Below are 27,324 nucleotides of genomic sequence, written 5' to 3' on the forward strand. Positions count from 1 at the left end.
TGCCCCCAAAACGGGACTCATTGCTCAGTGTGCCACCAGAGACACCCTGGCGAGAGACACGGGGTGCCCCATCAGTGCTGGGCAGGCCTCCTGCCCTCTCCCTGCCATAACTTACACTCCTTGCAGACAGAGCTGGCACTGCCTGTGCCCGCAGTGACTCGGCTGGCGCACGGGCTGGGCAGCCCCAGCCAGGCTCTGCAGCTGCTCAGGGACTGGGGCTGTGCCGGGCTCTGTCCCAGCTGCAGGGCTGAGCCCGGTGCTGCCGTGGGCTGGGGTCAGCTGTGCGGGCCCTGCAAGGCGGGGATGGATGGACACCAACGTCATTTCACACAGAGTAAGTTGGGAAATCCCTCCCAGCCCGTGGAGCCCCAGCTGTGCCCCATCCCCACCGTGTCCCCGGCCCGGAGAACATCCAGGAATTGCTGGGACACCTCCAGGGACGGGCACTCCAACCCTCCCTGGGCACTTCCAAGGCCTGAGCTCCCTTTCCATGGGGAAATGCTGCTGGTTCCACCCCGAGCTGCCCTGGCCCAGCCGGGGCTGTGTCCTGTCCTGTCCCGTGTCTGCCTCCCGTGCCGCAGCGTCCGGAGCTCGGGCTGCGCTGCCCGCGGGCTGCAGCCGCCGCCTGGCTTCAGAGGGGCAGGGACAGAGACAGAGAGACAGAGTGAGACAGCGACAGAGAGACAGGGACAGGCAGGGACAGTGAGACAGAGAGACAGAGTGAGACAGCGACAGAGAGACAGGGACAGGTAGGGACAGTGAGACAGAGTGAGACAGCGACAGAGACAGAGAGACAGAGAGACAGGCAGGGACAGAGAGACAGAGTGAGACAGCGATAGAGACAGAGAGACAGGCAGGGACAGAGAGACAGAGTGAGACAGCGATAGAGACAGAGAGACAGAGTGAGACAGCGATAGAGACAGAGAGACAGGCAGGGACAGAGAGACAGAGTGACTGGCAGGGACAGAGACAGAGAGACAGAGTGAGAGAGCGACAGAGAGACAGGGACAGGCAGGGACAGTGAGACAGAGTGAGACAGCGACAGAGACAGAGAGACAGGCAGGGACAGAGACAGAGAGACAGGCAGGGACAGAGAGACAGAGACAGGCAGGGACAGAGAGAGAGAGAGAGAGACAGGCAGGGACAGAGAGACAGAGTGAGAGACAGGCAGGGACAGAGACACAGAGACAGGCAGGGACAGAGAGACAGAGTGACAGGCAGGGACAGAGAGACAGAGAGACAGGCAGGGACAGAGAGACAGAGTGAGACAGCGACAGAGACAGAGAGACAGGCAGGGACAGAGAGACAGAGAGACAGGCAGGGACAGAGACGAGAACAGAGAGACAGGAACAGACAGTGGCAGCGGCACGGGCAGGACACGGCAGCCATCCCGCGGGAGGCTCTGGCACAGCCGGAACGCGATCGGGTCACCGCGCCCGGCCCGGGGGCAGCCGGCGGCACCGCCCGGCGGGCGGGCCCGGCCGGGCCGGGCATGGCGAGCGGGGCGAGCGGTGAGCGCGGGGCCGGGCCGGGCCGGGCCGGGCCGGGCCGGGGCTGTCGGAGCTGGGCAGGGCTCGGCTGGGCCGGGCATGGCGAGCGGGGCGAGGGGTGAGCGCGGGGCCGGGCCGGGCCGGGCCGGGCCGGGCCGGGGCTGTCGGAGCTCGGCAGGGCTGGGCTGGGCCGGGCCGGGCCGGGCCGGGCTGAGCAAGGCCGGGGCTGTCGGAGCTGGGCAGGGCCGGGCCGGGCCGGGCCGGGCCGGGCCGGGGCTGTCGGAGCTGGGCCGGGCCGGGCCGGGCCGGGGCTGTCGGAGCTGGGCCGGGCCGGGCCGGGCCGGGCCGCGCCGCGCTGAGCGGTCCCCGCCGTGTCCCCGTGTCCCCGCAGGCCCGTGGAGCGAGTGGCCCGTGGATCACTTCCTGCGCGCCGGGCGCATCGCGGCCCGGGACGGCGCCGCCGTGCGCTGGTTCCACGCCGCCAACAGCCGCGCCCGGGCGGCGCGGGCCGCGCGAAGTGAGTGCGCCGCGGCCCTCCTCCTCCGCCGCCTCTTCCTCTCTTACCCCTCTTCCCCCTCTTCCTCTCCCCCTCCTCCTCTTCCCCCTCCTCCTCCTCTTCCTCTTCCCCCTCTTCCTCTTCCCCCTCCTCCTCCTCCTCCTCTTCCTCTTCTTCTCTCCCTCCTCCTCCTCCTCCTCTTCCTCCTCTTCCTCTTCCTCCTCTTCCTCTTCCCCCTCTTCCTCCTCTTCCTCTCCCCCTTCCTCTTCCCCCTCCTCCTTCTCCTCCGCTTCCTCTTCCTCTCTCCCTCCTCCTCCTCTTCCTCCTCTTCCTCTTCCCCCTCTTCCTCTTCCCCCTCCTCCTCCTCTTCCTCCTCTTCCTCTCCCCCTTCCTCTTCCCCCTCCTCCTCCTCCTCCTCTTCCTCTTCGCCCTCCTCCTCCTCCGCCTCCTCTTCTTCTCTCCCTCCTCCTCCTCCTCCTCTTCCCCCTCTTCCTCTTCCCCCTCCTCCTCCTCCTCCTCTTCCTCTCCCCCTTCCTCTTCCCCCTCCTCCTCCTCCTCTTCCTCTCCCCATCCTCCCCACGCTGTTAAGTCCCTGCAGGGATGGGCACTCCAACCCTCCCTGGGCACCTCCAGGCTGAGCTCCCTTTCCATGGGGAAATTCCTGCTGGTTCCACCCTGAGCTGCCCTGGGGCCGTTCCCTCTGCTCCTGTCCGTGGGATAACATCCCAAATCCCCTCTTGAGTCCTCTCCTGTCAGGGGGCTGTGCAGAGCCAGAGGGGCCCTGGTGTGCCAGCCTGGGTGGCAGTGAATTGTATGTAAATTTATGTGAATATCTGACAAACACATATTTGTGTAAATGTGTATATGATATCCTATAGCCTGAATACCATCACTAGCTGTTTTCTTCGTGCTTCAGTGCTCACTGTGTGTATTGGGCTCTCTGCAAAGCTGGCAGCGCTGCCCAGGTTCATTACATAAAGCTGTTTTCAAGAGCCTGAGCGCTCCTGAGACCCCTCTTTGCCTGCCGTGTGTGTGAGCTAACACTTTCCTTGTCGGTTTTGGCAATGAGTCAAGGGGAATGCTCAGTCTGCCAGTATTAAATCTGCCAGTATTAAGTCCTCTCTCAGGAACTCTATTTTCAGAGGAAAAGACCTGAAATTTAACAACAGTGGATTTGCATGTTGGATGTACATTTTTCCAGTCCTGCGAACCAACCCACATGGTTGCTTGGCCAAAAGCACCCTCAAACACCAATTTTCACTTGGCTGTAGTCTTGCAAAGAGTTTAGTGATGAACCCCCTCAGAACGGCATCTTTGGGGGGTTCAGTCACGGGCAGCAGTTCCCGCTGGAGCAGGGGTGCAGGGCTGGTGTAGATGTCACCCTGAAAGCTGAGTTAATGTCCCAATCCCCAGGCGACGTGCACATGGTGGAGGTGGATGTTGTCCTGCGGGGAGGGGACGGGGACCCGGTCCTGGCTCACCCCCCGGACACCGACAGCGACATCACCCTGCAGGAGTGGCTGGCGCTGATGGCCAGCACCAACAAAGGCATCAAGCTGGACTTTAAGAGGTATCTCAACAAAAAAAATGGCTGTGTTGTTTGCATTCTTACCTGTTACAGTTCTGCAGGTGGTTGCCAACCAAATTCCTGCTTGTTGTGCAGTTTAGCATGGTGCACTCAGAGGCATAGTCCATGTGGAAACATAGCCCATAATTCTCAAAGCATGGCAAGAACAAAACCTTTAAAAGTATTTTGAGCTACAGCTAATGATTTTTTTTACTCAGGTGCTGTGAGCAGAACCTTCCCATTGGGAAGGTAAAATGTTGGTGCCTTTCTGGAGGGCTCCTTTGTCTGGCCTTACTAACTAAACGTTCATTCACAGTTTGAGCCGTTAGCTGTTTCATTTCTCAAATGGCAAACACACCTGAAAACCCCATGAGATTTCCTTGAAAGAGTTTGCAATGAGCGGTGATTTCCAGACTTGCCCCCTTCAGCTCCTGACTCTTGCTTAGTCTGAATTTCAGTGTGCTCAGTCTGTTTTGGCAGCAAATTACAAAGAGTTTAATCAGTGCTTAAGTACTGTATAGAAATGCAAAACCCCCCCACGAGATAGTTGTAAAATGTGATTTATGCCTGTGGTTCTGTGTTACACAGTCACGGTTTTCATGTGGAAGTCCATGAAAGTAAAAAATAGGGCACGCTAAATCCTTTTGTTGCCACAAGATCTTGTGAGTGTCCCTCTGGGCAGAGAAGGGAAGAAAGACCAGTAGGCACTTGTTTGGGCTTATTGCTTGTGAGTTGTTATGAAGTTTTTCCTCCATTATAATTATTGTTTAAATTAATTTTAAACTACCTACCTTTCTTTTTTCCCACATGGAGTTTACAGCCAAGTGGAGTGATTCAAGAAAGCTTTTAAGACTACATGGCATTATGAAATTATTTTTATATAAAAAAATCTAAAAGTACGTCACGCAGTGCGGATAGAATCAAATAAGTGATAACAGATTTTGATGTTTCTTTGTGTAATATTTAACTGGATGCCATTGCTGAAGTTCTGGAGATACTTCAATGGTGCTTTAAAAATGTACTTTTTATAGTTTTTATATCTCTGCTCTATCAGCCTGATTGACCAAATAATTACATTTCCTGCTGGCTTTGGCTACTGAAATGAATATATTCTGCAAAAGGTCTTCAGTGTCCCGCTTCAGAAATGCCAAAGTCATTTCACATTAAGTCAGCAGTAAGTCTGAATTTTCTAAATGCTGTGCAGCAAAACCAGTGCTCTCTGGGGTTCGTGGTTTTTTTTTTGGAGTTGTATTTTTTTTCGTTGTTGTCTTGCTTTGGTTTTTTCATCTCTTTTTCTGTTTTTTCCCCTGTTGCCACTTGGCTTTGTGCTTTTTTCTCACTGCATTAGCTTTACTTTGCAGTACAAGGGGGAGCATTCCTCTGGCCCTGACAGTCCCTTGCATATGTGAGGATATAAAGTGTTCTGGCCCCAGACCATGTCAGAAACGCTGCAGCCCACACCTTAACACCAACCACCACTGGCTTTTCTCCTAGAGAGCTTGAGCTCATCTCCAGTGAGTGAATTCCTGCCTCTGTGCAGCCTTCCCAACAGCACAAAAGACAAAAAGCACAAAGTGGCTTTACAGAGGAAACAAGCAGCACAGGGGACTAATTGTTGGTTTAGAACTAACCTAATTCCAATACTCTGACCATATTGGTTTAAATTCCTTGATGTTACATAGTGCATTCATTAATGTGCTGTGGCAGAAAGAGGATTTTCTTGGTGTTCATTTCTTTTCCCCACTGTTTCCCATCTCCTTTCCTTCCACAGTGCTTCAAAGGTTTTGGTAGGCTGGAGGTAGAAAAAAAGCTAGTTGTGCTTTTTCTTTTGGCTGGACAGGACAGTAGGAATATGTGACCAAAGGTTTTGTTAAATGCTCACAGGCTATCTGCACTGGTTCCTCAAGTGATGCCAGCTCATATTTAACAATTTAATAATTAGCTGTCAGATGATCATTGGACAGGCAGGCTTCTGTGTGCTGCCACACTTAGGAACTGTGGGACAAACCACAACCAGGCATTACATGTCCAAGTGGGTGCCTTTTCTCTCTTTTGGTTGCCTTATATTGGTCTGAGTTGGGCTTTTTATTCTCCTAGTATGGGTGCATCACCTTGCTTGTATCTGAAGGCAGCTTTGAGTCTGGGTCTGACATAGTGAGGAAATCTTTGCCACTTGGAGCGTGGCTAAGGTGGGGAGGGATGGTTTCACTTTGGGCTGAGCTCAGAGCACTTGTGGCTGTCAGCTCTGATGAAACACAGTGTTAGAGACTGCAGTGGCTTCCTGTGCTAGGGCCCCGCTCAGGCCTGAGGTGTGGCAAGGTCGGGGTCGTGGGTCTGGGGGTGTTACTCCTGCAGGGGCGGGCAGGGATGGCAGCGGGCACCGGGTGTGCCCTGCCCCGCACGGGGGCTGCGGTGACACCGCGGTGACACTGCAGTGACACTGGGGTGACACGGCGGTGACACTGCAGCGATATTGTGGTGATATTGTGGTGACACTGCGGTGACACAGCAGTGACATTGCGGTGACACTGCGGTGACATTGCGGTGACACTGCAGTGACACTGTGGTTACACTCAGGGTGACACTGCAGTGACACTGTGGTGACACTCAGGGTGACACTGTGGTGACACTGTGATGACACTCAGGGTGACACTGCAGTGACACTGCGGTGACACTGCAGTGACACTGTGGTTACACTCAGGGTGACACTGCAGTGACACTGTGGTGACACTCAGGGTGACACTGTGGTGACACTGGGGTGACACTGCAGTGACACTGTGGTTACACTCAGGGTGACACTGTGGTGATACTGTGGTGACACTCAGGGTGACACTGAGGTGACACTGCAGTGACACTGTGGTGACACTGTGGTGACACCGCAGTTACACTCAGGGTGACACCGTGGTGACACTGAGGTGACCCTGTGGTGGCAGGGTGACACAGGATGATATCGTGGTGACACTGCAGTGACATTGTGGTGACAGACAGTGACACCACGGTGACACTCAGGGTGAAACCGTGGTGACACTGCAGTGACACTGCAGTGACATTGTGGTGACAGACAGTGACACTGCGGTGACACTCAGGGTGAAACTGTGGTGACACTCAGGGTGACACTGAGGTGACACTGCGGTGACATTGTGATGACACTGCGGTGACAGTGTGGTGACACTGAGGTGACACTGCGGTGACACTGTGATGACACTCAGGGTGACACTGCAGTGACACTCAGGGTGACACTATGGTGACACTGTGGTGACACTCAGGGTGACACTGAGGTGACACTGTGGTGACACTGTGGTGACACTGTGGTGACACTCAGGGTGACACTGCAGTGACACTCAGGGTGACACTGAGGTGACACCGCAGTGACACTGTGGTGACACTGTGCTGACACCGCGGTTACACTCAGGGTGACACCGTGGTGACACTGAGGTGACACTCAGGGTGACACTGAGGTGACACTGCGGTGACATTGCGGTGACACTGTGGTGACACTGTGGTGACACCGTGGTTACACTCAGGGTGACACTGAGGTGACACTGCGGTGACATTGCGGTGACACTGTGGTGACACTGTGGTGACACCGTGGTTACACTCAGGGTGACACTGTGGTGACACTCAGGGTGACACTGAGGTGACACTGCAGTGACACTGTGGTGACACTGTGCTGACACCGCGGTTACACTCAGGGTGACACTGAGGTGACACTGCAGTGACACTGTGGTGACACTGTGGTGACACCGTGGTTACACTCAGGGTGACACTGTGGTGACACTGCGGTGACACTGCAGTGACAGGGTGACACAGGATGACACCGTGGTGACACTGCAGTGACACTGCAGTGACATTGTGGTGACAGACAGTGACACCGCGGTGACACTCAGGGTGAAACCGTGGTGACACTGCAGTGACACCGCAGTGATGCTGTGGTGACACTCAGGGTGACACTGCGGTGATGCTATGGTGACACTGAGGTGACACCACGGTGACGCTTTGGTACTCTATGGTGACAGACGCTGTGGTGACACCGCGGTGACACTCAGGGTGAAACCGTGGTGACACTGCAGTGACACCGCAGTGATGCTGTGGTGACACTCAGGGTGACACTGCGGTGATGCTATGGTGACACTGAGGTGACACCGCGGTGATGCTTTGGTACTCTATGGTGACAGACGCTGTGGTGACACCGCGGTGACACTCAGGGTGACACCGTGGTGACACTGCAGTGACACTGCAGTGACATTGTGGTGACACTGCAGTGACACCGCAGTGACGGTGTGGTGACACTCAGGGTGACACCGCGGTGATGCTATGGTGACAGACGCTGTGGTGACACTGCGGTGACACTCAGGGTGACACCGCGGTGATGCTATGGTGACACTGTGGTGACACCGCGGTGACACTCAGGGTGACACCGCGCTGACACTTCGGTGCCGTGCCCGCCTGACCCTGCCACGTGTCCGGCACAGCCTGGCCGCCGTGGGACCGTCCCTGGAGCTGCTGGGGCAGGTGGGGCAGCGCCTGGCCCGGCCCGTGTGGCTGAACGGGGACGTCGTGCCGGGGCCCCGCGGGGACCGCGCGCCGCTGGACGCCCGCGCCTTCCTGCGCGCCACCACCGCCTGCTGCCCCGATGCCACCCTGTCCCTGGGCTGGAGCACGGGCTGCCACCGCCGCCCAGGTAAGGGCAGTGTGTCCAGAGAACCCCAGCCCTGCCTGGGGACCGCGGGGTGGGACCCCGTCCTGGGCTGGCTGCTGGACACAGCCCCGTGCAGCACGCAGCCCAGCGCTGCAGCGGCACCACAGCGGGTGAAAATCCAGGTTTTGTTCCTAAAATGAGCTGGTTTGTGCCTCTGCTCCTTCTCACCTGCTGAGCACTGCTGATCTAAAGAGCACAAACTCCCTAGCCTCTGTGTCGGGGAGGGCTGTCCCTGAGTCCTGGGAGCATCCATTTGGTGGTCGGAACCCTGGCACGTGTCCTGAGGAAAAACAGAGCTGCTGAAAACTGAAACATTATCTCTGATTTTTCTGATCACCGAAATCAAATTGTGGCTCAGCCTTACCCCCAACATTTTGTTTCTCCTGCATACTTGAATTTTTGCAGTAAACTTTCCAATTTTCATTATTATGGGATCTTTTTCACAGGCTTCCTCTTGCAATATCATTATGAGAAACAGAGTCCCCTCCAGTATTGTCTGAGGCTGCCATGGCAGGATTATACACCATGGCTACTTACTCATTAACAACATTTAGTATTTCATTATATGACATATTGCAGTCTTATTAAAGTGTTCAGTTCTTTCTCCCAAGTATTTTCAGTGCAGGAAAAAAATGCTGGAAATGCATTAGAAATACTGGGCAACCTGTGAAAATAAATTTGATTTTATCTCCATTCTAAATTTCAGTTTATGGGAATACTAAGTGAGGTTCTACTATAAAATTTTAGAAAACCAGCTCATTTGAGTGATTTCACCTGGAAGCTGCTGCTTGCCCCAAAAGACTTTTTTTAATATTTAGTATGTTTTTTTTCTTTTTAGTCACTACATCCTGTTGAGTAATTGAGGGAAAAGTTCTTAACTGTTGTTACACGATTTTCATAACAGATAAATACAATTTGAAATACCTCCAGTACTTATAAAAACCCCAGCAAAAGCACTTTTGGTATTTTAGATTGCTTGATTGTAGCATTTTTAGGCACAGAATATCTGTGTGTGTTTGATTTGTGTATAGCTTCATTCCTACCGGATTTATTTATTTTCTGTCCTAACTTTTTATTAATGTTTTTATTTTTAAACGGTCCCTGACAATGTTAAATTAGGCCATATAGAAGTCAGTTACAGCAGAATATTTTAGAGAAAGGGCAAAGATAAATTAAAAATGCCACGATTTGTAGGAGTATGTTAAGTAAACGTGTATGTTCAGTGTGAGAAATAAAGGTTTTTGTAGAAGGTTCATTTTCCACATTGATATTGCATTTCTTGCATTTTTCCAATGAGATATTTGTTGCTCAGAGCCACACAGCAGTTTTAAGGTGAAATTCCAAGGTTTTCAGGAACTCTGGATGTGCAGGATTGGTGTCTCCAAAGAGACCCAGTGCCCTGTGTGTCCCCATTGCTGTGAGCTGTCAGTGCCCTCTGTGTCCCAGAGCTGTGTGAGCTGTCAGTGCCCTGTGTGTCCCCGTTGCTGTGAGCTGTCAGTGCCCTGTGTGTCCCATTGCTGTGTGAGCTGTCAGTGCCCTGTGTGTCCCAGAGCTGTGTGAGCTGTCAGTGCCCTGTGTGTCCCATTGCTCTGAGCTGTCAGTGCTCTGTGTGTCCCCATTGCTGTGAGCTGTCAGTGCCCTGTGTGTCCCATTGCTGTGTGAGCTGTCAGTGCCCTGTGTGTCCCCATTGCTGTGAGCTGTCAGTGCCCTGTGTGTCCCAGAGCTGTGTGAGCTGTCAGTGCCCTGTGTGTCCCATTGCTCTGAGCTGTCAGTGCTCTGTGTGTCCCCATTGCTGTGAGCTGTCAGTGCCCTGTGTGTCCCCATTGCTGTGAGCTGTCAGTGCTCTGTGTGTCCCATTGCTCTGAGCTGTCAGTGCCCTGTGTGTCCCATTGCTGTGTGAGCTGTCAGTGCCCTGTGTGTCCCCAGGCTGTGAGCTGTCAGTGCCCTGTGTGTCCCATTGCTGTGAGCTGTCAGTGCCCTGTGTGTCCCATTGCTGTGAGCTGTCAGTGCCCTGTGTGTCCCCATTGCTGTGAGCTGTCAGTGCTCTGTGTGTCCCATTGCTCTCTGAGCTGTCAGTGCCCTGTGTGTCCCCGTTGCTGTGAGCTGTCAGTGCCCTGTGTGTCCCATTGCTGTGTGAGCTGTCAGTGCCCTGTGTGTCCCAGAGCTGTGTGAGCTGTCAGTGCCCTGTGTGTCCCCATTGCTCTGAGCTGTCAGTGCTCTGTGTGTCCCCATTGCTGTGAGCTGTCAGTGCCCTGTGTGTCCCCATTGCTGTGAGCTGTCAGTGCCCTGTGTGTCCCCATTGCTGTGTGAGCTGTCAGTGCCCTGTGTGTCCCAGGGCTGTGTGAGCTGTCAGTGCCCTGTGTGTCCCATTGCTGTGTGAGCTGTCAGTGCCCTGTGTGTCCCCATTGCTGTGTGAGCTGTCAGTGCTCTGTGTGTCCCCAGGCTGTGTGAGCTGTCAGTGCCCTGTGTGTCCCCATTCCTGTGAGCTGTCAGTGCCCTCTGTCCCCATTGCTCTGAGCTGTCAGTGCCCTGTGTGTCCCCATTGCTGTGTGAGCTGTCAGTGCCCTGTGTGTCCCCATTGCTCTGAGCTGTCAGTGCCCTGTGTGTCCCATTGCTCTGAGCTGTCAGTGCCCTGTGTGTCCCCATTGCTCTGAGCTGTCAGTGCTCTGTGTGTCCCCAGGCTGTGTGAGCTGTCAGTGCCCTGTGTGTCCCAGAGCTGTGTGAGCTGTCAGTGCCCTGTGTGTCCCCATTGCTGTGAGCTGTCAGTGCCCTGTGTGTCCCCATTGCTCTGAGCTGTCAGTGCCCTCTGTGTCCCAGAGCTGTGTGAGCTGTCAGTGCCCTGTGTGTCCCAGGACTGTGTGAGCTGTCAGTGCCCTGTGTGTCCCCATTGCTCTGTGACCTGTCAGTGCCCTGTGTGTCCCATTGCTGTGAGCTGTCAGTGCCCTGTGTGTCCCCATTCCTGTGAGCTGTCAGTGCCCTCTGTCCCCATTGCTCTGAGCTGTCAGTGCTCTGTGTGTCCCCATTGCTGTGAGCTGTCAGTGCCCTGTATGTCCCCAGGCTGTGAGCTGTCTGTGCCCTGTGTGTCCCATTGCTGTGAGCTGTCAGTGCCCTGTGTGTCTCCATTGCTGTGTGAGCTGTCAGTGCCCTGTGTGTCCCCATTGCTGTGTGAGCTGTCAGTGCCCTGTGTGTCCCCATTGCTGTGAGCTGTCAGTGCCCTGTGTGTCCCCATTGCTGTGTGAGCTGTCAGTGCCCTGTGTGTCCCCATTGCTGTGAGCTGTCAGTGCCCTGTGTGTCCCCATTCCTGTGAGCTGTCAGTGCCCTCTGTCCCCATTGCTCTGAGCTGTCAGTGCCCTGTGTGTCCCCATTGCTGTGTGAGCTGTCAGTGCCCTGTGTGTCCCCATTGCTCTGAGCTGTCAGTGCCCTGTGTGTCCCATTGCTCTGAGCTGTCAGTGCTCTGTGTGTCCCCATTGCTGTGAGCTGTCAGTGCCCTGTGTGTCCCCATTGCTGTGTGAGCTGTCAGTGCCCTGTGTGTCCCCATTGCTCTGAGCTGTCAGTGCCCTGTGTGTCCCCATTGCTGTGTGAGCTGTCAGTGCCCTGTGTGTCCCATTGCTCTGAGCTGTCAGTGCTCTGTGTGTCCCCATTGCTGTGAGCTGTCAGTGCCCTGTGTGTCCCCATTGCTGTGTGAGCTGTCAGTGCCCTGTGTGTCCCCATTGCTGTGAGCTGTCAGTGCCCTGTGTGTCCCATTGCTGTGTGAGCTGTCAGTGCCCTGTGTGTCCCATTGCTGTGTGAGCTGTCAGTGCCCTGTGTGTCCCATTGCTCTGAGCTGTCAGTGCCCTGTATGTCCCCAGGCTGTGAGCTGTCAGTGCCCTGTGTGTCCCCATTGCTCTGTGACCTGTCAGTGCCCTGTGTGTCCCCATTGCTGTGTGAGCTGTCAGTGCCCTGTGTGTCCCCAGGCTGTGAGCTGTCAGTGCCCTGTGTGTCCCCATTGCTCTGAGCTGTCAGTGCCCTGTGTGTCCCCATTGCTGTGTGAGCTGTCAGTGCCCTGTGTGTCCCCATTGCTGTGAGCTGTCAGTGCCCTGTGTGTCCCCATTGCTCTGAGCTGTCAGTGCCCTGTGTGTCCCCATTGCTCTGAGCTGTCAGTGCCCTGTGTGTCCCCATTGCTGTGAGCTGTCAGTGCCCTGTGTGTCCCCATTGCTCTGAGCTGTCAGTGCCCTGTGTGTCCCCATTGCTCTGTGACCTGTCAGTGCCCTGTGTGTCCCCATTGCTGTGAGCTGTCTGTGCCCTGTGTGTCCCCAGGCTGTGTGAGCTGTCAGTGCCCTGTGTGTCCCATTGCTCTGAGCTGTCAGTGCCCTGTGTGTCCCCATTGCTGTGTGAGCTGTCAGTGCCCTGTGTGTCCCCATTGCTCTGAGCTGGCAGTGCCCTGTGTGTCCCATTGCTGTGAGCTGTCAGTGCCCTGTGTGTCCCCATTGCTGTGTGAGCTGTCAGTGCCCTGTGTGTCCCCAGGCTGTGTGAGCTGTCTGTGCCCTGTGTCCAGAGTCTCTCTGACCTCTCTGAGCTCTCTGTCCCCAGGGTACGGGTGGCCCATGGTGCAGGAGATGTGGCAGCTGTGCCAGCCGCTGTCCCAGCCGGTGACGTTCGCGGTCAGGGCTGCGCTGGTGCCCGACTCCCTCCCGCAGCTGCAGTGGCTGCTGCAGCAGTGCCCCAGGTCAGTGCTGCTCCCAGCGCGTCCTGCAGCTGCAGCAGAGCCCGAGCAGTGCCAGCCCCTCTGCCCTGCGTGTCCTGACCAGCGCTGGTGTCACACTCGGCTCGGGGTGTGCCAGCTCCCTGGTGGCACTGCAATTCGGAAATTCTTCTCTCAGTGCCTCGCTTCCCGCAGGCCTCAGAGCATTTCAGTCCTCAGGCAGAAGTGGCCACTATTAATTTCTGAAAGTAGTTATATTCCAGAAACTTCTTTTTCATTACCCACTGTGAGGACTTTTAAGTGGTGCGTAGGTGTCACCCTGATTCTTAAGATTTTCTAAAGCCTTCTGAGTTTACATTGTTTTGGAGAACTTTCCCACACAATTTCTATAAACAACATATTGTTTTGCATTCTTTTATGGGGTTGGAGAAACTTGATGTACTAGTGGTTTGTCCAATGTCTTTGGAGAGGTGGCCCATTCACTCTCCAATCCATTGTCACCTTTGGGAAAGTATAAAAGTTGGAGTTGGAGAATAAACTTTCTTCTTTACCTTGGAAATAGCAGGGGGCTCGCGTCGTGCTTTCACGTGTCCTATAGCGACACGTAGGTGTGTAACCCAGTTCTGCTGCAAACAGTTCCTGAGATGAATGTACTTAAATAGACCAAATAGTTTGATGTTGCAATTGGGTATCCATCCAATCCAGAGATTTCACACTGGATTCATTATTTGTAATTTTCGTTTCAATGTCTCCTGAAAAATTTTAAAGATGATTTTTAGATTGGAAGTCAGGTGTTTCCCTCCTAAGTAATTAATTTTGCTGAGATATTTGAAATGTATTCAGTGGTTTTCATACAGCATCTTACATTTTCTTTTAGAAATTATTCTTACCAACCCCTAACCATTTCATTATAAAAATTCTTCACATGTAATAGAATGAGAATAAAACCAGCTTACCACATGTTGCCATTTACTTATCTTTTTCAACTGCTCTGCCTTCCCAGAGTTTAATAAAACTCTTCCAATCAAGGTCAAAGCCCAAGACAAAAAAGAGAGTCCGTGAAAAATATCTAATTATTCAGAAACAATAGGGTGGACAAATAAAGTGCTGATATTCTTTTTTTTAAGGTGAAGACTCAAGACAGGAATTAGAATTAAGCTGTTAAAACTGGGAAATTGATTTTCAAATATTATTGCACTAAGAATGTATCTTATGAATTGTGCCAGTGTCAGATATCATTGGATACAAACATTATTCCCACTGAAATACTAGGATTTTCTCTTTTACCTCCTCATGAAACTCAGGGATGTGTTTCAGTGGCATGATTAGAAGATAAAAATTCCTGAGCCAGTTTTGCTGACATACAATTGAATTCTCGTTTTTCCATTTCTAAAATAAATACAGCTTTATTAATCAAGGGGAAAAACTAAGTATATGTCATTTGGAGAATGTGGAAATAATGCTTTAACTGAATTTAGAGGAATTTAAGTATTTTTTCAGAATTTCTGTGCAATTAATGAGAATTGGGTTAGGTGGCATCTCTACACATCATTGAGACAAAGCACAGAGCACAACAATCTCCTGCATCTGGGATTGCATCATTTTTCCTCTTTTGAGGCTCAGTTTGTGACAATTAATATATCAAACCTTAAATACTCAGTCTGGTAAATTTCTTTGCTGGATATTTTGAGGTTTTTATTTAACTCTCTCTCTGAGGTTTGGCAGAACAGTCACAGATAAATTGGTCTGGGGGTGCAGCTGTTTGTATTTAATTAGATTTCTAAAGGTAAGATGTTATAATCCAGAGTATTTTTAGGAGTCTGTTAGTGCAATATCTTTCTGCTTTACATGCTTCATCTTAACATACTCTTTTTGTTTTGTTTGTTTTCTCCCTTTTTCTGGACATAGATACAGCCTCACTGTTTGGACAGGAAAGGAAGATGTGTATTCTGTAGAAGACTTGCTTCTCATCCGAGAAAATTTTGATAAAAGTAGGGTTTATTATGACATCTTTGAGCCACAAAATTCTGAATTCAAAAAAGCCATTGGAATAGAATAGTGCATGCAAAGCAGGCAATGCTTGACCTCACAGTGCTTTATGTTGCAAACCCCTTTAAATGTGAGGATTTTTTCATTCAAAGAAATGCACTTTCCCTGCCAGAAGCACGGTGTTGAGTATGGCTGTGGTTATTGCAGGAGTTGTTGTTTGGCACTGTGTAGGGAGGCCTCCCAAACAGAAATGTAGTGTCTTCCTCATTGTCCCCTGCTCGTGGCGTGGGACCCGTGGTGCCACACTCCAGGAGGGGACAGGGGCTGCTTGGACTGCTTGGACAGCTGCTCTGCCCGTGGTCACTGTACCCGTGGTCACCCTGCCCGTGGTCACTCTGTCCGTGGTCACTGTGCCCGTGGTCACTGTGCCCGTGGTCACTCTGTCCGTGGTCCCCCTACCCGTGGTCACCGTGCCCGTGGTCACCCTGCCCGTGGTCACCGTACCCGTGGTCACTGTGCCCGTGGTCACTCTGTCCGTGGTCACTCTGTCTGTGGTCACCGTACCCGTGGTCACCGTGCCCGTGGTCACCACGTCCGGGCAGTGCCGGAGCCGTGCCGTGGCTGGTGAGCAGCCCTGGCTGGTGCTGCCAGCTGGGCTCAGTGTGGCCACAGTGACAGAACTGTCCCCAGCAGGGTTGTCCCCATCCCTGAACTGTCCCCACACCTGGCTGTCCTACTCTGGGCTGTCCCCAGGGCTCAGCTGTCCCTGGGCTATCCCTGGGCTGTCCCTGGGCTGTCCCTGGGCTGTCCCTGGGCTGTCCCTGTGCTGTCCCTGTGCTGTCCCTGGGCTGTCCCAGGGCTATCCCTGTGCTGTCCCTGTGCTGTCCCTGGGCTGTCCCAGGGCTGTCCCAGGGCTGTCACCTAGGCTGTCCCTGGGCTGAGCTGTCCCTGGGCTGTCCCTGGGCTGTCCCTGTGCTGTCCCTGGGCTGTCCCCAGGGCTGCAGGGACGTTCCCCGTGGCTCTCTCAGCCCGGTGGGCGATGGCCCTGCAGCTCTCAGAGTTCTCCACAGTGGGAATTTCCTGAGATAAAAGCTAAGGCCCTGCTAGCCACCTGCAGGAAGAGCCTGCCCTGGTTCCTTTAAGCCATTTATTGCCCCTCTGGCTGCTGCAGTTCCCCAGGACTCACACAGAGACACTGGCCCTGCAGGACTGGCTTCTGCTAAACACCACAGAGGACACCAGAAAATAAAGGTTTCTTCCACAGTCACAGAGGACAATTTAGCTTCTGAATAAAAGCTAATGCCCTGAGAAGTATTACTCTGTCAACTTCTTGTCCTCCCTTTCCCATTCCTCTCACAGGGTCCCTGTGGGAACTTCGTTAACCCTTCTGTTAACCTAACAGATGCTGTACACAACATTTTACAGGCTGTTAGTACTAAAGTAAACTACAGCAATTTTTGATTCTTACATGGCATTGGTACAGCTGTGTCAGAACACTTAGTTACATTTCTTAATCCTAAATCTTGAATTATCATGATTTCACATTAAAATTCAAGACTGCATTTTGTTACCTACAACTCCTTTGAGAGATTTATGTAATAGTTGTTTATTGTTATTGAAGGGTAGAGCTTTCTTTGTTTTGGTCACCTGCTAAGGTGTCCTTGGCTAAAATTAGGAACAAATTTTTCCACATAAGGTAGAAAACTGCCTGATTATACTTGGGATAGCTAAACAGAGTATACTTGATTTAATTTAATCACTGATAAAGTGAGTGGCAGTAACCCGCAAAGGGTCAGGCTTGGCTGTGTAATTTCTACAGTGAGTTTGGAGAAACGATGCATTTTTCAGTTGTGGTTTGTTGCTGGCAGTTGCATTCTTTTATTTGTAGGATTTCTTCTCTCAGTGGGACCACACACTCTTTGGGACCACAGAGACACACTTCTGGTGTTTAGAAACCTTCCCACTGACCAGTTCCCACCTGAAGTACTGGGATTTGTTAAAACTCATTAAACTATTAAGTGAAAAACATCAGCAATTGCCAGAAGTATTTTTAAGGAAGAATTACATCTGAGCAATACCTGTGGATGTCAGTAAACAGAATAATCACATAAAATTAAAGAAGACATCACCAGGAAATGACTATGTGGTGACTTTGATTACTCTGTATGGATTATTCTATATCTATGAATTTCTGTAAGTAATTTTACCTATGTATCTTTGCTAGTCCCCTGTGAAGTTGTTTATGTCAGTCTAGTCTGACTTGCACATAAATAAATTAATTTGATTTTGTTTCTCTATGTTTTTATTCAAATGCTCTCCTAAAATAAAACGTGTTGCTGTGGAGCTGGCAGTGAGACATTAATGTGGTTTTAAAATATATGTACAGATCAGGTTTATATTTTAAAATCAACATGTTTTTGAGAGAAGGCAGGCTGTAACTCACTCTCTCTGTAAAACTCACATGGAAGTGTTGAAAATTGCTGATGCTTTTGGGGAAAAATACAGGAATTTACTGCAGTTCCTCAGCATGCCTCTGTGTCTGGGTTTCGGGAGCTTGGGAATAAATAGCCGTTGTTTGCATTGCTAGAAAATATCTCTGGTGTTCAGCATAAGATGCCAGCATCATTTTTAAATAGCTGGACATAATTTTTGGGACAAAACCCCTGGATTAACATGAGTTTTGCAGCTACCTGCGTCATGAGTCCAGGAAATGCCTGGCTCAGGTAACAGGTGCTGCTGAGAAACAGGAATTTTGCATATTTATACATATGCATATATGTGTGTGTGCGTACATATATGTTTATGTATGTTGTGGGGCTTTTTTATAAAAAAGGTCAGCTTGTGTACAGGAGTAAAAGACCCATTGCCTTTCTAAGAGGATTGTCAGCTGGGTCTTTTATGGGAGTATTTAGTGATGACAATTGCAATTTTATCTCTTTGACTCTGAAAATCCCCCCTGAGCTTTGAGCTTTCTGAAGGTGTTTTGTTATGAAACCCGATTTCCTTGAAGTTAGTGCAGTGCAGTGCCAGTAGTACCTTACAGTGAAACCATAAGAATCTTCATTTATAAATCCCTTGCTTTAGTTGGGAAAGTGATTAGTTCTGCTGTAGATGGCATGCAGAGAGATAAAGGTCTTACATGGCATTGATGAGGAGAAAAAAGGAAATTTAGTGCATACTTAGTTTACTGTTTTTCTTGTAGACCTACATCAAATTATGGCAATATTCTTTTGGAAGTGCTGTGTAATTGTAAAAGACAACGATCAAAACAAAGCAATTACTCCTTACAAGCCAAACCAAATTAAACGTGCAGGGAAAGATATTTTGAAGCCTATATTTTGAACATTGCACCTCAAACACGACCTTGAAAACTGCCAGTTTATGGCATTTTTGTGTAGTGACGTGCTGTCCTTAAATCTCTTAAACCAAAATAATGGGAGTTCTTACATAATCACTGCCTTTTGTGGTGCTGTCACTGCTTGTTTTGAAGTCACTTTCATTGTGTGGTTTCACAGCATTCTGCAGAGACAATGAAGACGAGAAGGGGAACATTTTTTTTTGGATTTTCGAGTTGTTTCCCACGTTTGCCAGGTGGGTTTGCAATCCCTGCTGCCCTGGGCTGTGTGGCTGTGGCTCAGCCGGTGTCACCGCAGCCCTGCTCAGCCCCTGGAGCCACCAAGGACACCAAAAAGGCTCGTTTTCACCCCAGGATTTAACGTCAGGCTCTGGGGTCGGGCTGACCGTGCTCTGCCAAAGAGAACATCGGGGTGGCTGGGAAATGTCACCACTGAGGCTCCAAAGACAACACGAGAGCATCTCTGCTGCACAAGTGGGGCTGCAGGAAGCTCCCGGCAGGTGGGAAGAGCCTCTCGCACCGGGCTCTGCACAAATTTAGCTCTACTGGATTAAATCGAAGGAACTCTTCCCATTTTCTTGTACAGAGGCAGCCTGAGAAACACTTCTGGGTGAGTACCTTCTGCAATGACTCATCATTTCCTGAGTAGTGAATAAAAGCATGTGCTTATTTCCATGTTCCCTCTGAGGGGGAAAAAATAACTTTTATTTATTCAGCGTAACAACAGCGCAAGAACAAAGCTTTTTTTGTTTTTCCTTTGAAGGTTACTTGTAACAGTAACACAAACAATAATATTAACATTTCACACTACTTTGCATCACAATCACAAAATACTGGTAACACTACCAAAAACTTTCCTTTCAAGACACTTGCCACTTCCCTCCATTGTCTGAGCATTTGTAGAAAAATTATGGTTTCATTTAAGGGAGCCATAGTCCCATATACATAATTAATTTTAAAATCAAAACAGCATAAATTGGGCTTTATACCCTCAGCAAAGATACCAGTTAGAACACCTGATCAATTTCTTCTAAGAAAGAGCTTTTATTTTTTAAAGATCTATTTTCCCCTTCAAATATTTAACGTCACTATGAGGTGAACAGATGAGAACTGCCATTTCCTTTTATATTATAGTAACAACATTTGGAAAGTATTCTGAGTGTATTCTGTGTAGGGACTAATTTGTACTCAGTTAATACTGACATATGTTGTTCCACAAATTTTCTGTATCATAAAAATGTGTCCACATAATCCTTTTTCTGTACCTGGTGTACACAGGGCCTGATCCAGGAAAATCTCCTGAAGGAAAAAGCAGAACCTGAATGGAAACAAATACTCCCAAAATGTTATTTACAGAGCATATATGTTTATAATCCCCTTTAAATGGTTTAATGTTTAGAATCCCCATTAAATTGTTTTATGGTGATGATCCCCATTAAATATTTTTATGTTTGTGATCCCCTTCAAATTGTTTTATGCCTCCAATCCTCTTTAAATTGGTTTAAGATCCCCTTAGCACTGTTTTATGCTTAAGATCCCCGTTAAATTGTCTCCTACTAAGTGCAAAGCTAAATAACATTACAGGCCTTTTTTAGGCATTGTCAGATTTGGTGAACTTTGAAGCTGCAACATACCCACTGAGTATTTTCAGGGAAAAAATACCTATTTTTAGTATACTGAAATTCACATTACACACAGACAGGTTCAATACAACTAATTTCTGTAAATTACAACAGAACACGTCCACTTTTTCTTAAAATTTAGAAGATGAGATCTAAATGCCAAATGCAATACCAGAAATCCAGCATCTATGGGATGCACACAAAGGCAAGGGGGATACTTGGAATCACAAGACACTGAAGGAAAGAAGGATTTTTAGACAGAGATAGTTTAAAATATGCAGTAGCTCGGAGGCTGCAGAGGACTGCCTTCCGCTTGTGGGGAATTCAGCGCTCTGTTTCAAATTAGACAAAATGTGGGTTTCCATCTCCCAGGTGAGCTTCATAATGAGACTCACTGGGTCACAGAGTGGTTTGGTTGGAAACCACCTGAAATAAAAGCCTGTCTCACTGCGAGGTCCTGCCGTGGCAGAGACCCCTTCCACTAGAGCAGGCTTCTCCCAGCGCCGTCCAGCCTGGCCTGGAGCACTCCCAGGGGTGGGACAGCCACAGCTTCTCCAGGAGCTGCTGGGTTGTCTCTTTTGGGTCTGTCTGAGCGGGAGGACAGCTCTTCCCACTCCTGAACGTGCGTGCCGTGCCCTGCTGGTGCAGACACTCTGGGTGTGCCCCGGTGCCCACTGAGGAGGGCTGAGACCCTGCAGGTCTCTTTTTGGGGGCTCCAGGACTGCGGGAGGCTGCAGAGCCCGTCTGTGGTGTGGGCTCTGCCTCCCTCACCCTCGCTTTTCCCCGGGGAGCGGGTTCCAGAGGCCACAGTGCCCGGGCACAGCTGGGGCTGGCCAGTGCCACAGCCCGGCTGGCCACTCGCCTGGCTGGCCCCGGCAGCGCTGCCCTGGCCCCAGCACAGCCCGGGAGCAGCCAGGCGAGCGGCCAGCTGCCAGCCCGCAGCTGGGGTTGGTGGGCAGCACCGCCCTGCGACGCCCGTGCCACCAGCTCTGACACCCGTGCCACCAGCTGTGTGCCTGTGCCACCAGCTCTGACACCCATGTCACCAGCTCTGACATCTGTGCCACCAGCTGTGTGCCTGTGCCACCAGCTGTGCACCCGTGCCACCAGCTGTGTGCCTGTGCCACCAGCTGTGTGCCTGTGTCACCAGCTCTGACACCCATGTCACCAGCTCTGACACCCGTGCCACCAGCTGCAACACCCGTGTCACCAGCTGTGCGCCTGTGTCACCCACCCCTGCACGCTGACGTCTCTGGGGTTTCTGTGTCTGTACAGCTGGACACGTGCACGCTCTGGTGTCCAGCATGCAGCCAAACGCCTCAGGGTCCCAAATTCCACGGGCACCACCTCTCCAGGTGCTGGAAGGTGTGTGTTTGGGGGAAGCTGGGAGGGGTGGTATTTACAACCTACAATGAGAAGTGCTATGCTTGAGGACTGTTGTGGGTTGTCTGCCACAGGCCAAGTTGAAAGCTTTACAAAACCAGCAAAATAAACACAGTTTGCAGAAGACAGCTGCATTAGATGTCTTTTCATTTAGTTTCTGAGCTATCCCACTCATCCTAAGGCAGACATTACATCTCAGACCTGCTCTATTTTGTGATACATACCATTACAGTCAAGGACTGCAGTGAATATTTACATATTGTAAAGATCCCCTTTGCTCTCCTGTTTAAGATTCAGTAGCTGCTGAATCTGCTCAGACTGTGATCTGCTCGTACGGCCTCCTCCGCAGCAGATTTGTCTCTTTGGTCCCCTTAGGGAAGGCAGATCCCGGTGGTACTAAGTGAGTTTGTCCATAAGAAATCATTCCAGAAACTGTGTTTATGACAGTGAGCTCTGGAACTGGGGGACGGGGGCTCACATTCAGCGGAGGCAGGAAGCCTGGCCTCGTCTGATCCAACACTAGGGCTCCTGAGCCCTCTTCCTCTAGAGGAGCCTGATTTCTGCCTCTTGGAGAAACAGGAGACATCTCCAGAACTCTTCTTGGACTTGGTAACAAAGTCTGGTATGTGGGAAGAATCTCTTTATTTCCTTTTGGTGACTTACTACCTTTGGTATCAGCAGCAGGAACTAGAGTGTTAGTTAACTGAGAACTGGAGATGTTGTAATTTGGTTCTCCACTTCCTTTCTTGATAATACTACCAAGGTTTGAAAGTAAGCTGATTTGTCCCAAACTGGCATCCATGCCCATGGGAATCTCACTGGGGTTATGTTTCTCTTCAGCAAGAGGAGTCTGATAGTTTACTGCATCGTGCAATTCTTTCCTTGACATGGTTTGATCAGGGGTTTTCAGCACCTGAGCAGCGTCCTTCCTGTCTCTGCTTTTGTGACCGGTGACACTCTTGCACAAGTCGAGGCCAGTGACTTTACAGGAGAGCTCTTCCATGGGACTGATGCACTGAAATTCTTGTGGAGAAGCAATTTTCCTCTGCTGAAACACTGCTGGACAGCACTTCAGCCACGGGTCGCACTGCAGCACCTGCGTCAGCTTGAACCGTGCTGGTGTGGAGCTGGATTTGGTCATTAGAGGCACTCGTTCAGACGAGTTGTCCCGCTGTTGCCCACCATACAGCTCTTTAAAGCTGAAGGGGTCTTCTGGCCCCTCGTTTGGCTCTATTTCTGACGGGGAGGCGCAATCAGCCGGGGAGGTGCATTCCTCCAGGTCTGGAGGAGGCACGTTCAGGTACTGCTTGGTTTTCTGCCTGCCTGAGGCGGACCTGTCGGTGGTGATGATGATGACTTCTTTGCCCCGCGCCTTGCAGGCCTCGAGCAGCAGCTCCAGGGTGTCTCTGTCGGCAGCGTTGATGGCGTACACCAGCGCGGAGCGGTTGGAGTGGTCGGCCAGGCTGGGGTCGGCGCCGCTCGTCAGCAGCAGGGACACGACCTCGGCGCCGGCCTTCTCCAGGCAGGCGTGCATCAGCGCCGTCTTCCCCGACGTGTCCTGGATGTTGGGGTCGGCCTTGTTGTCCAGCAGGTACTTGACCATCCTGGCCTTGCTGGCGCTCTGCAGGTCGGCGTGCTGGGTCATGCAGGCCACCATCAGCGGGGTCTGGCCGCGGCTGTTGCTCTCGTTGACGTAGGCCCCGCCGTCGAGCAGCAGCCGCGTCAGGCGCAGCCGCCGCTGGTACACGGCCTTGAGCAGCGAGTATCCCTCGGGCGGCACGTCCACGGCCTCCATCGCCCTGCTCTGCCCAGCCCGGCTGCCCGGGCAGCCGCGCCGAGGGAGGGGGAAACGGGAAAGAACAATGAAACGGGGCTGGATCTGCCAACAGCTCCTGCGAACTTTGCTGAAAAAAATACGAAGGAAGAAAAGAAGGAAGGTTTTCCCGCCCTTTAGACTTACAACAAATATGTTAAAAACTTTAAAAAAACCCTTCCATATAATTATATAAGATTATGCAATTATATAAGATTAAAGCGTGATTGTCACCTTCTTACTTTTTGACTGTCCTTCACACAGCCCTCTGCCTGAGCAGACAGTATCAGCTCTACAACAAAAGAAACATTTGACAGCATCAAAGAGAATCAGGAGGTTTCACACAAAAAATTAAGAGCTTAATGTGGCACAAATAACAATATTCATTCATAGAGGAATGTATACCTGCAGACGTGCAACTAAAACTTCTGTGTCTTGTATGTGCTTGCCTACCTGTGTGTAAGGAAAACCTTTAGAGGAAAAAAAAATCAGTCTTTAATATTGCTCTCTGCAGAGCCATACAAGATTAAATATGCATTAAATTATTACATGCATGTATTTACAATGCATTTCTAGAGAAATAAAAATGTTTACATGGTTTACCTGTAAAGGCAATTAAGTAATAATTTCTATGCATCACTGAGAACACTAGTAATGTTCTGGTGATTACCTGAAAAGCAGTAATTTCATTCTGTTTTACAGTGAATAGCAAAATCGAAGGACGATCTCAATATACTTTGTTCCAAAAGTCCAACAAGCAAAAAAAAAAAAAAAAAAGAGACTCAGATTTACTCCCTGTAAATCTGGTGAGGAAATCTCACTTTGACTGGTGGCTTGTTTTTTTCACTCTTCTATCTTGATAAAACATTTTTAAAAGGTATTTGCATTGAAATATTGAAATTAATTTAGGGATTCACTCCATTATACTAAAAGTACAGGACTCAGTACTGTCTATCTCAGCTTTCATGGAAGTGCAAATCATTATCATGATTTTTATGTGTACTTTTGACAAGTAATGTATTTAGGATTATTGTAAAGTCTTTTATAAATGTATCCAATCAATTTGTGCATTTAGATTTCCAGAAGGAAACTGCAGAGAAAGACCTGGTAGAAAACACACATGCTGGAATTCTGATTGTGTTCTTCCCTGGTTTTGATCTACCTGGAAGTTTTTGGTGATTTTACATTTCTTTTGTATGTATCTAAAGCTCTTCTGATGCTTAACTGCTCACTTTACATAAGTGATGGCATATAGCTTTTATTACATAAGCCATTTCATCTGTAGAAATGCCTTTTATGGCCAAAAGAACATTAAATATAAATCAGGCGTGGAAAGAGAATAATGCTACCTGAAGTGGAGCAGCAGGTCAGGGCTGAAGGTGAGGCTGCTTTTGTGACATCTCATCTAACCCCTTCTGTTGCTGAAATTCACTGTTTCCACCGACTTCAGCAGGACTGCTGCTCTGAGGGGGTGGGAGGCTGACCTAAGACAACAGTTGAAGTCAGAAAGTTAGGAGTGCATGGAGCTGACAGCTATGAACTTGCCTGGAGAAAGCCTGAGACGTTTCTGTGCAGAGAAAAGTGAAGAGAAGATCGTGAAATGCAGAAGAGAAGCACAGAAATACTTCAGAATCAGATGCTGTACAATCAAAAGACAGCGTTACAGGTTCACAGCCGGAACAACATAATGCAGAACACACTCCCGAATGCTGGATGAGAGCCACAGCTTCATCTGTTAATCATGTCACACCTGGTCTGGCTACAACCTGCTCCAAAAACCCCACACCTGGCTTTTCTGAAGTGAAAGATCACCGGCCAAGCAGATTCCCTAAAAGAGTGATTTATTGGATAGTTGATTGCAGATCGGTGCAGAACAGATTGAGACTCTACAACATTCCTAAATGAAATTACCTGCTAAATGAAATTAAGTGTCAGAAGCACTCCACGAGTTCCCAGGCTACCCGGACTGACACAGGTGCCTCTCACCTGTGAAGATAAACTTTGAAAGCAGCTTCAAGCTTTAAAGCATTCTGAGGAACGAGGAACTTACGTAACTCAGTGTGTGACACTGAATCATGGGCTAGTCTGTAAAATCACCCACAAATTCATCTTATGCTTGTGTAAATAATATTCCTGCACTGTGCTGTTTAGAAAGTGTTTAGCTTTGTTGCCAAACAGTAATATTGTCCTGGAAAGTACTCTGAGAGAAAATAGCACCAGGCAGCTCATAGTATGAAAATCTGGTTCTGAATCTAATAGTCTAATCACATCACTGCGAGGGAAAGAGCTCATCGACGTTATAACAAATAAATACAGGCAACAGTGTCATGAATGCGTGATAGGAATGAAGGAGTTCTTGCAAAGTATTCCTCACCTGTTTATTATGAGAGACAGATCTGCCCTCCGAGCCTCAGCACCCTCACAGTTAAACAAGCTCTCACAGTTGTGTTTAGAGAGTCTAGAATCATTCCAGTGAAATTGTCATTGATTCTCATCTCGGAAAAAAGACGTGCTTTCACACTGGAAGAGCGTGAGCACTTTGGTATTTGTACGATTGTTCATATACACATTAAACCTGGCAAATTCAGTCAGGGTAGTAAAAGCTTGTTTTGCTAGTATGAATTTACCACGTACAAGCTACTTCTGATTTACAACAATCACCTTTCCAACGCTGCCAGAGCCGCTCCACCACCACCACCCGCCCAAAGTTTCCGCCAGAACTCGCAGCCTGCCGGCTCCGAGCGCTCCCTGAAGCGGAGCCGGGAGCAAGCGGGCACCGCAAACTTCCCTGCGGACAGAGAGCGGCGCGGACAGCAGCACGCAGGCACACGGGCGCTGGATAAAGGCTGCGAGAGCGAGTTCAAATACTTTACCGCGCTGTCAGCGGCGAGGCGGCGGCGCCGCTCCCTGCGCTGCGGGCGGGACGAGCCCGGCGGCACCGGGACACCGAGCGCGGGCGGACGGACGGACGGACGGGACGAGCTGCCGCTCCAGCGGCACCGGGACGGGACCAGCCTCCGCTCCAGCGGCACCGGGACACCGAGCGCGGACGGACGGACGGACGGATGGACGGACGGACGGGACGAGCCGCCGCTCCAGCGGCACCGGGACGGGACCAGCCGCCGGTCCAGCGGCACCGGGACACCGAGCGCGGACGGACGGACGGACGGACAGGACGAGCCGCCGCTCCAGCGGCACTGGGACACCGAGTGCGGACGGACGGACGGACTGATGGACGGGACGAGCCGCCGCTCCAGCGGCACTGGGACACCGAGTGCGGACGGACGGACGGACGGACTGATGGACGGGACGAGCCGCCGCTCCAGCGGCACTGGGACACCGAGTGCGGACGGACGGACGGACGGACGGGACGAGCCGCCACTCCAGCGGCACCGGGACGGGACGAGCCTCCGCTCCAGCGGCACCGGGACACCGAGCACGGACGGACGGACGGACGGATGGACGGGACCAGCCGCCGCTCCAGCGGCACCGGGACGGGACGAGCCGCCGGTCCAGCGGCACCGGGACGCCGAGCGCGGACGGACGGACGGACGGGACGAGCCGCCGGTCCAGCGGCACCGGGACGGGACGAGCCGCCGGTCCAGCGGCACCGGGACGCCGAGCGCGGACGGACGGACGGACGGGACGAGCCGGCGGCACCGGGACGCTCGGCAGCGCCGGGACACCGAGCGCCGCCCCCGGCACCGCCCCCGGCTTCGGCGGGGCTGCGCTGCCCCTCGCAGCCCCCACCCCCGAGCCCACCCCCGCACCGCGGTCCCGCCCGGTGCCCGCCGGCACAGACCCACGGCATCGGGACCCACGGCATCGGGACCCACGGCATCGGGACCCACGGCATCGGGACCCACGGCATCCGGACCCACGGCATCGGGACCCACGGCGTCCGGACCCACGGCATCGGGACCCCACGGCTGCACACGCCTGCTGCCCCCCGGTCCCCTCCGCAGCCGCACCCCAGCACCCCGAACACTTCTCACACTCCAAATACCCTTCACACCCACAACCTTCACCCTCCTCGTACCCCACACAGCCCACACACCCCTCAGACCCCTCAAAACCTCTCCCACCCCAAATATCCTTCACACTCCCACAGCCCTGAGACTCTACAAACCCCACACCACCCTGCTCTTGCCCACCCCTCACCCCTGCTGTCACCCCACGCACCCTCACACTGTCCCAAGCTCAGAGCCCCCCACACCTCCGGACCCCCG

The 27,324-nt window shown here is 51.5% G+C and overlaps 2 protein-coding genes across 9 annotated transcripts in view; one reads left to right on the forward strand and one right to left on the reverse strand.

The window, feature by feature from the left end:
• The first annotated feature begins 67 nt into the window (after positions 1-67).
• FAM151B (family with sequence similarity 151 member B) overlaps positions 68-27,324 on the forward strand; it is a 36,453-nt gene continuing 9,196 nt past the window's right edge. The window contains exons 1-8 of one of the 8 annotated variants that reach the window (XR_014951166.1): positions 68-1,511; positions 1,882-2,007; positions 3,400-3,556; positions 8,026-8,234; positions 12,822-12,957; positions 14,842-14,924; positions 18,438-18,887; positions 19,556-19,666. Coding sequence is in view for 6 of the 8 variants with exons in the window: in XM_085566400.1 (XP_085422526.1) it covers positions 1,590-1,608; positions 1,882-2,007; positions 3,400-3,556; positions 8,026-8,234; positions 12,822-12,957; positions 14,842-14,924; positions 18,438-18,817 (1,110 nt within the window). In the remaining 2 variants the exon portion in view is untranslated. Of the gene's footprint in view, positions 1,512-1,533; positions 1,609-1,881; positions 2,008-3,399; positions 3,557-8,025; positions 8,235-12,821; positions 12,958-14,841; positions 17,220-18,437; positions 18,888-19,555; positions 19,667-27,324 lie in introns of those variants that run through there. The other 7 variants (XM_085566403.1, XR_014951165.1, XM_085566402.1 and 4 more) reach the window with 7 other exon arrangements.
• On the reverse strand, positions 20,715-26,771 carry ANKRD34B (ankyrin repeat domain 34B). Its single transcript, XM_085566392.1, has 4 exons — positions 25,969-26,771; positions 24,445-24,579; positions 23,338-23,387; positions 20,715-23,099 (listed from the first exon to the last, which is right to left on the reverse strand). Exon 4 carries the CDS (start codon positions 23,075-23,077, stop codon positions 21,596-21,598), a length of 1,482 nt encoding a protein of 493 aa, XP_085422518.1. The 5' UTR covers positions 23,078-23,099; positions 23,338-23,387; positions 24,445-24,579; positions 25,969-26,771; the 3' UTR covers positions 20,715-21,595.

This window comes from Lonchura striata, chromosome Z, assembly GCF_050655825.1.
Source record: "Lonchura striata isolate lonStrDom1 chromosome Z, ASM5065582v1, whole genome shotgun sequence".
NCBI lineage: Eukaryota > Metazoa > Chordata > Aves > Passeriformes > Estrildidae > Lonchura > Lonchura striata.

Coding starts and splice junctions, on each gene's coding strand:
- ANKRD34B (XM_085566392.1), bottom strand. CDS start 23,077: ATGGAGGCCGTGGACGTGCCGCCCGAGGGATACTCGCTGCTCAAGGCC.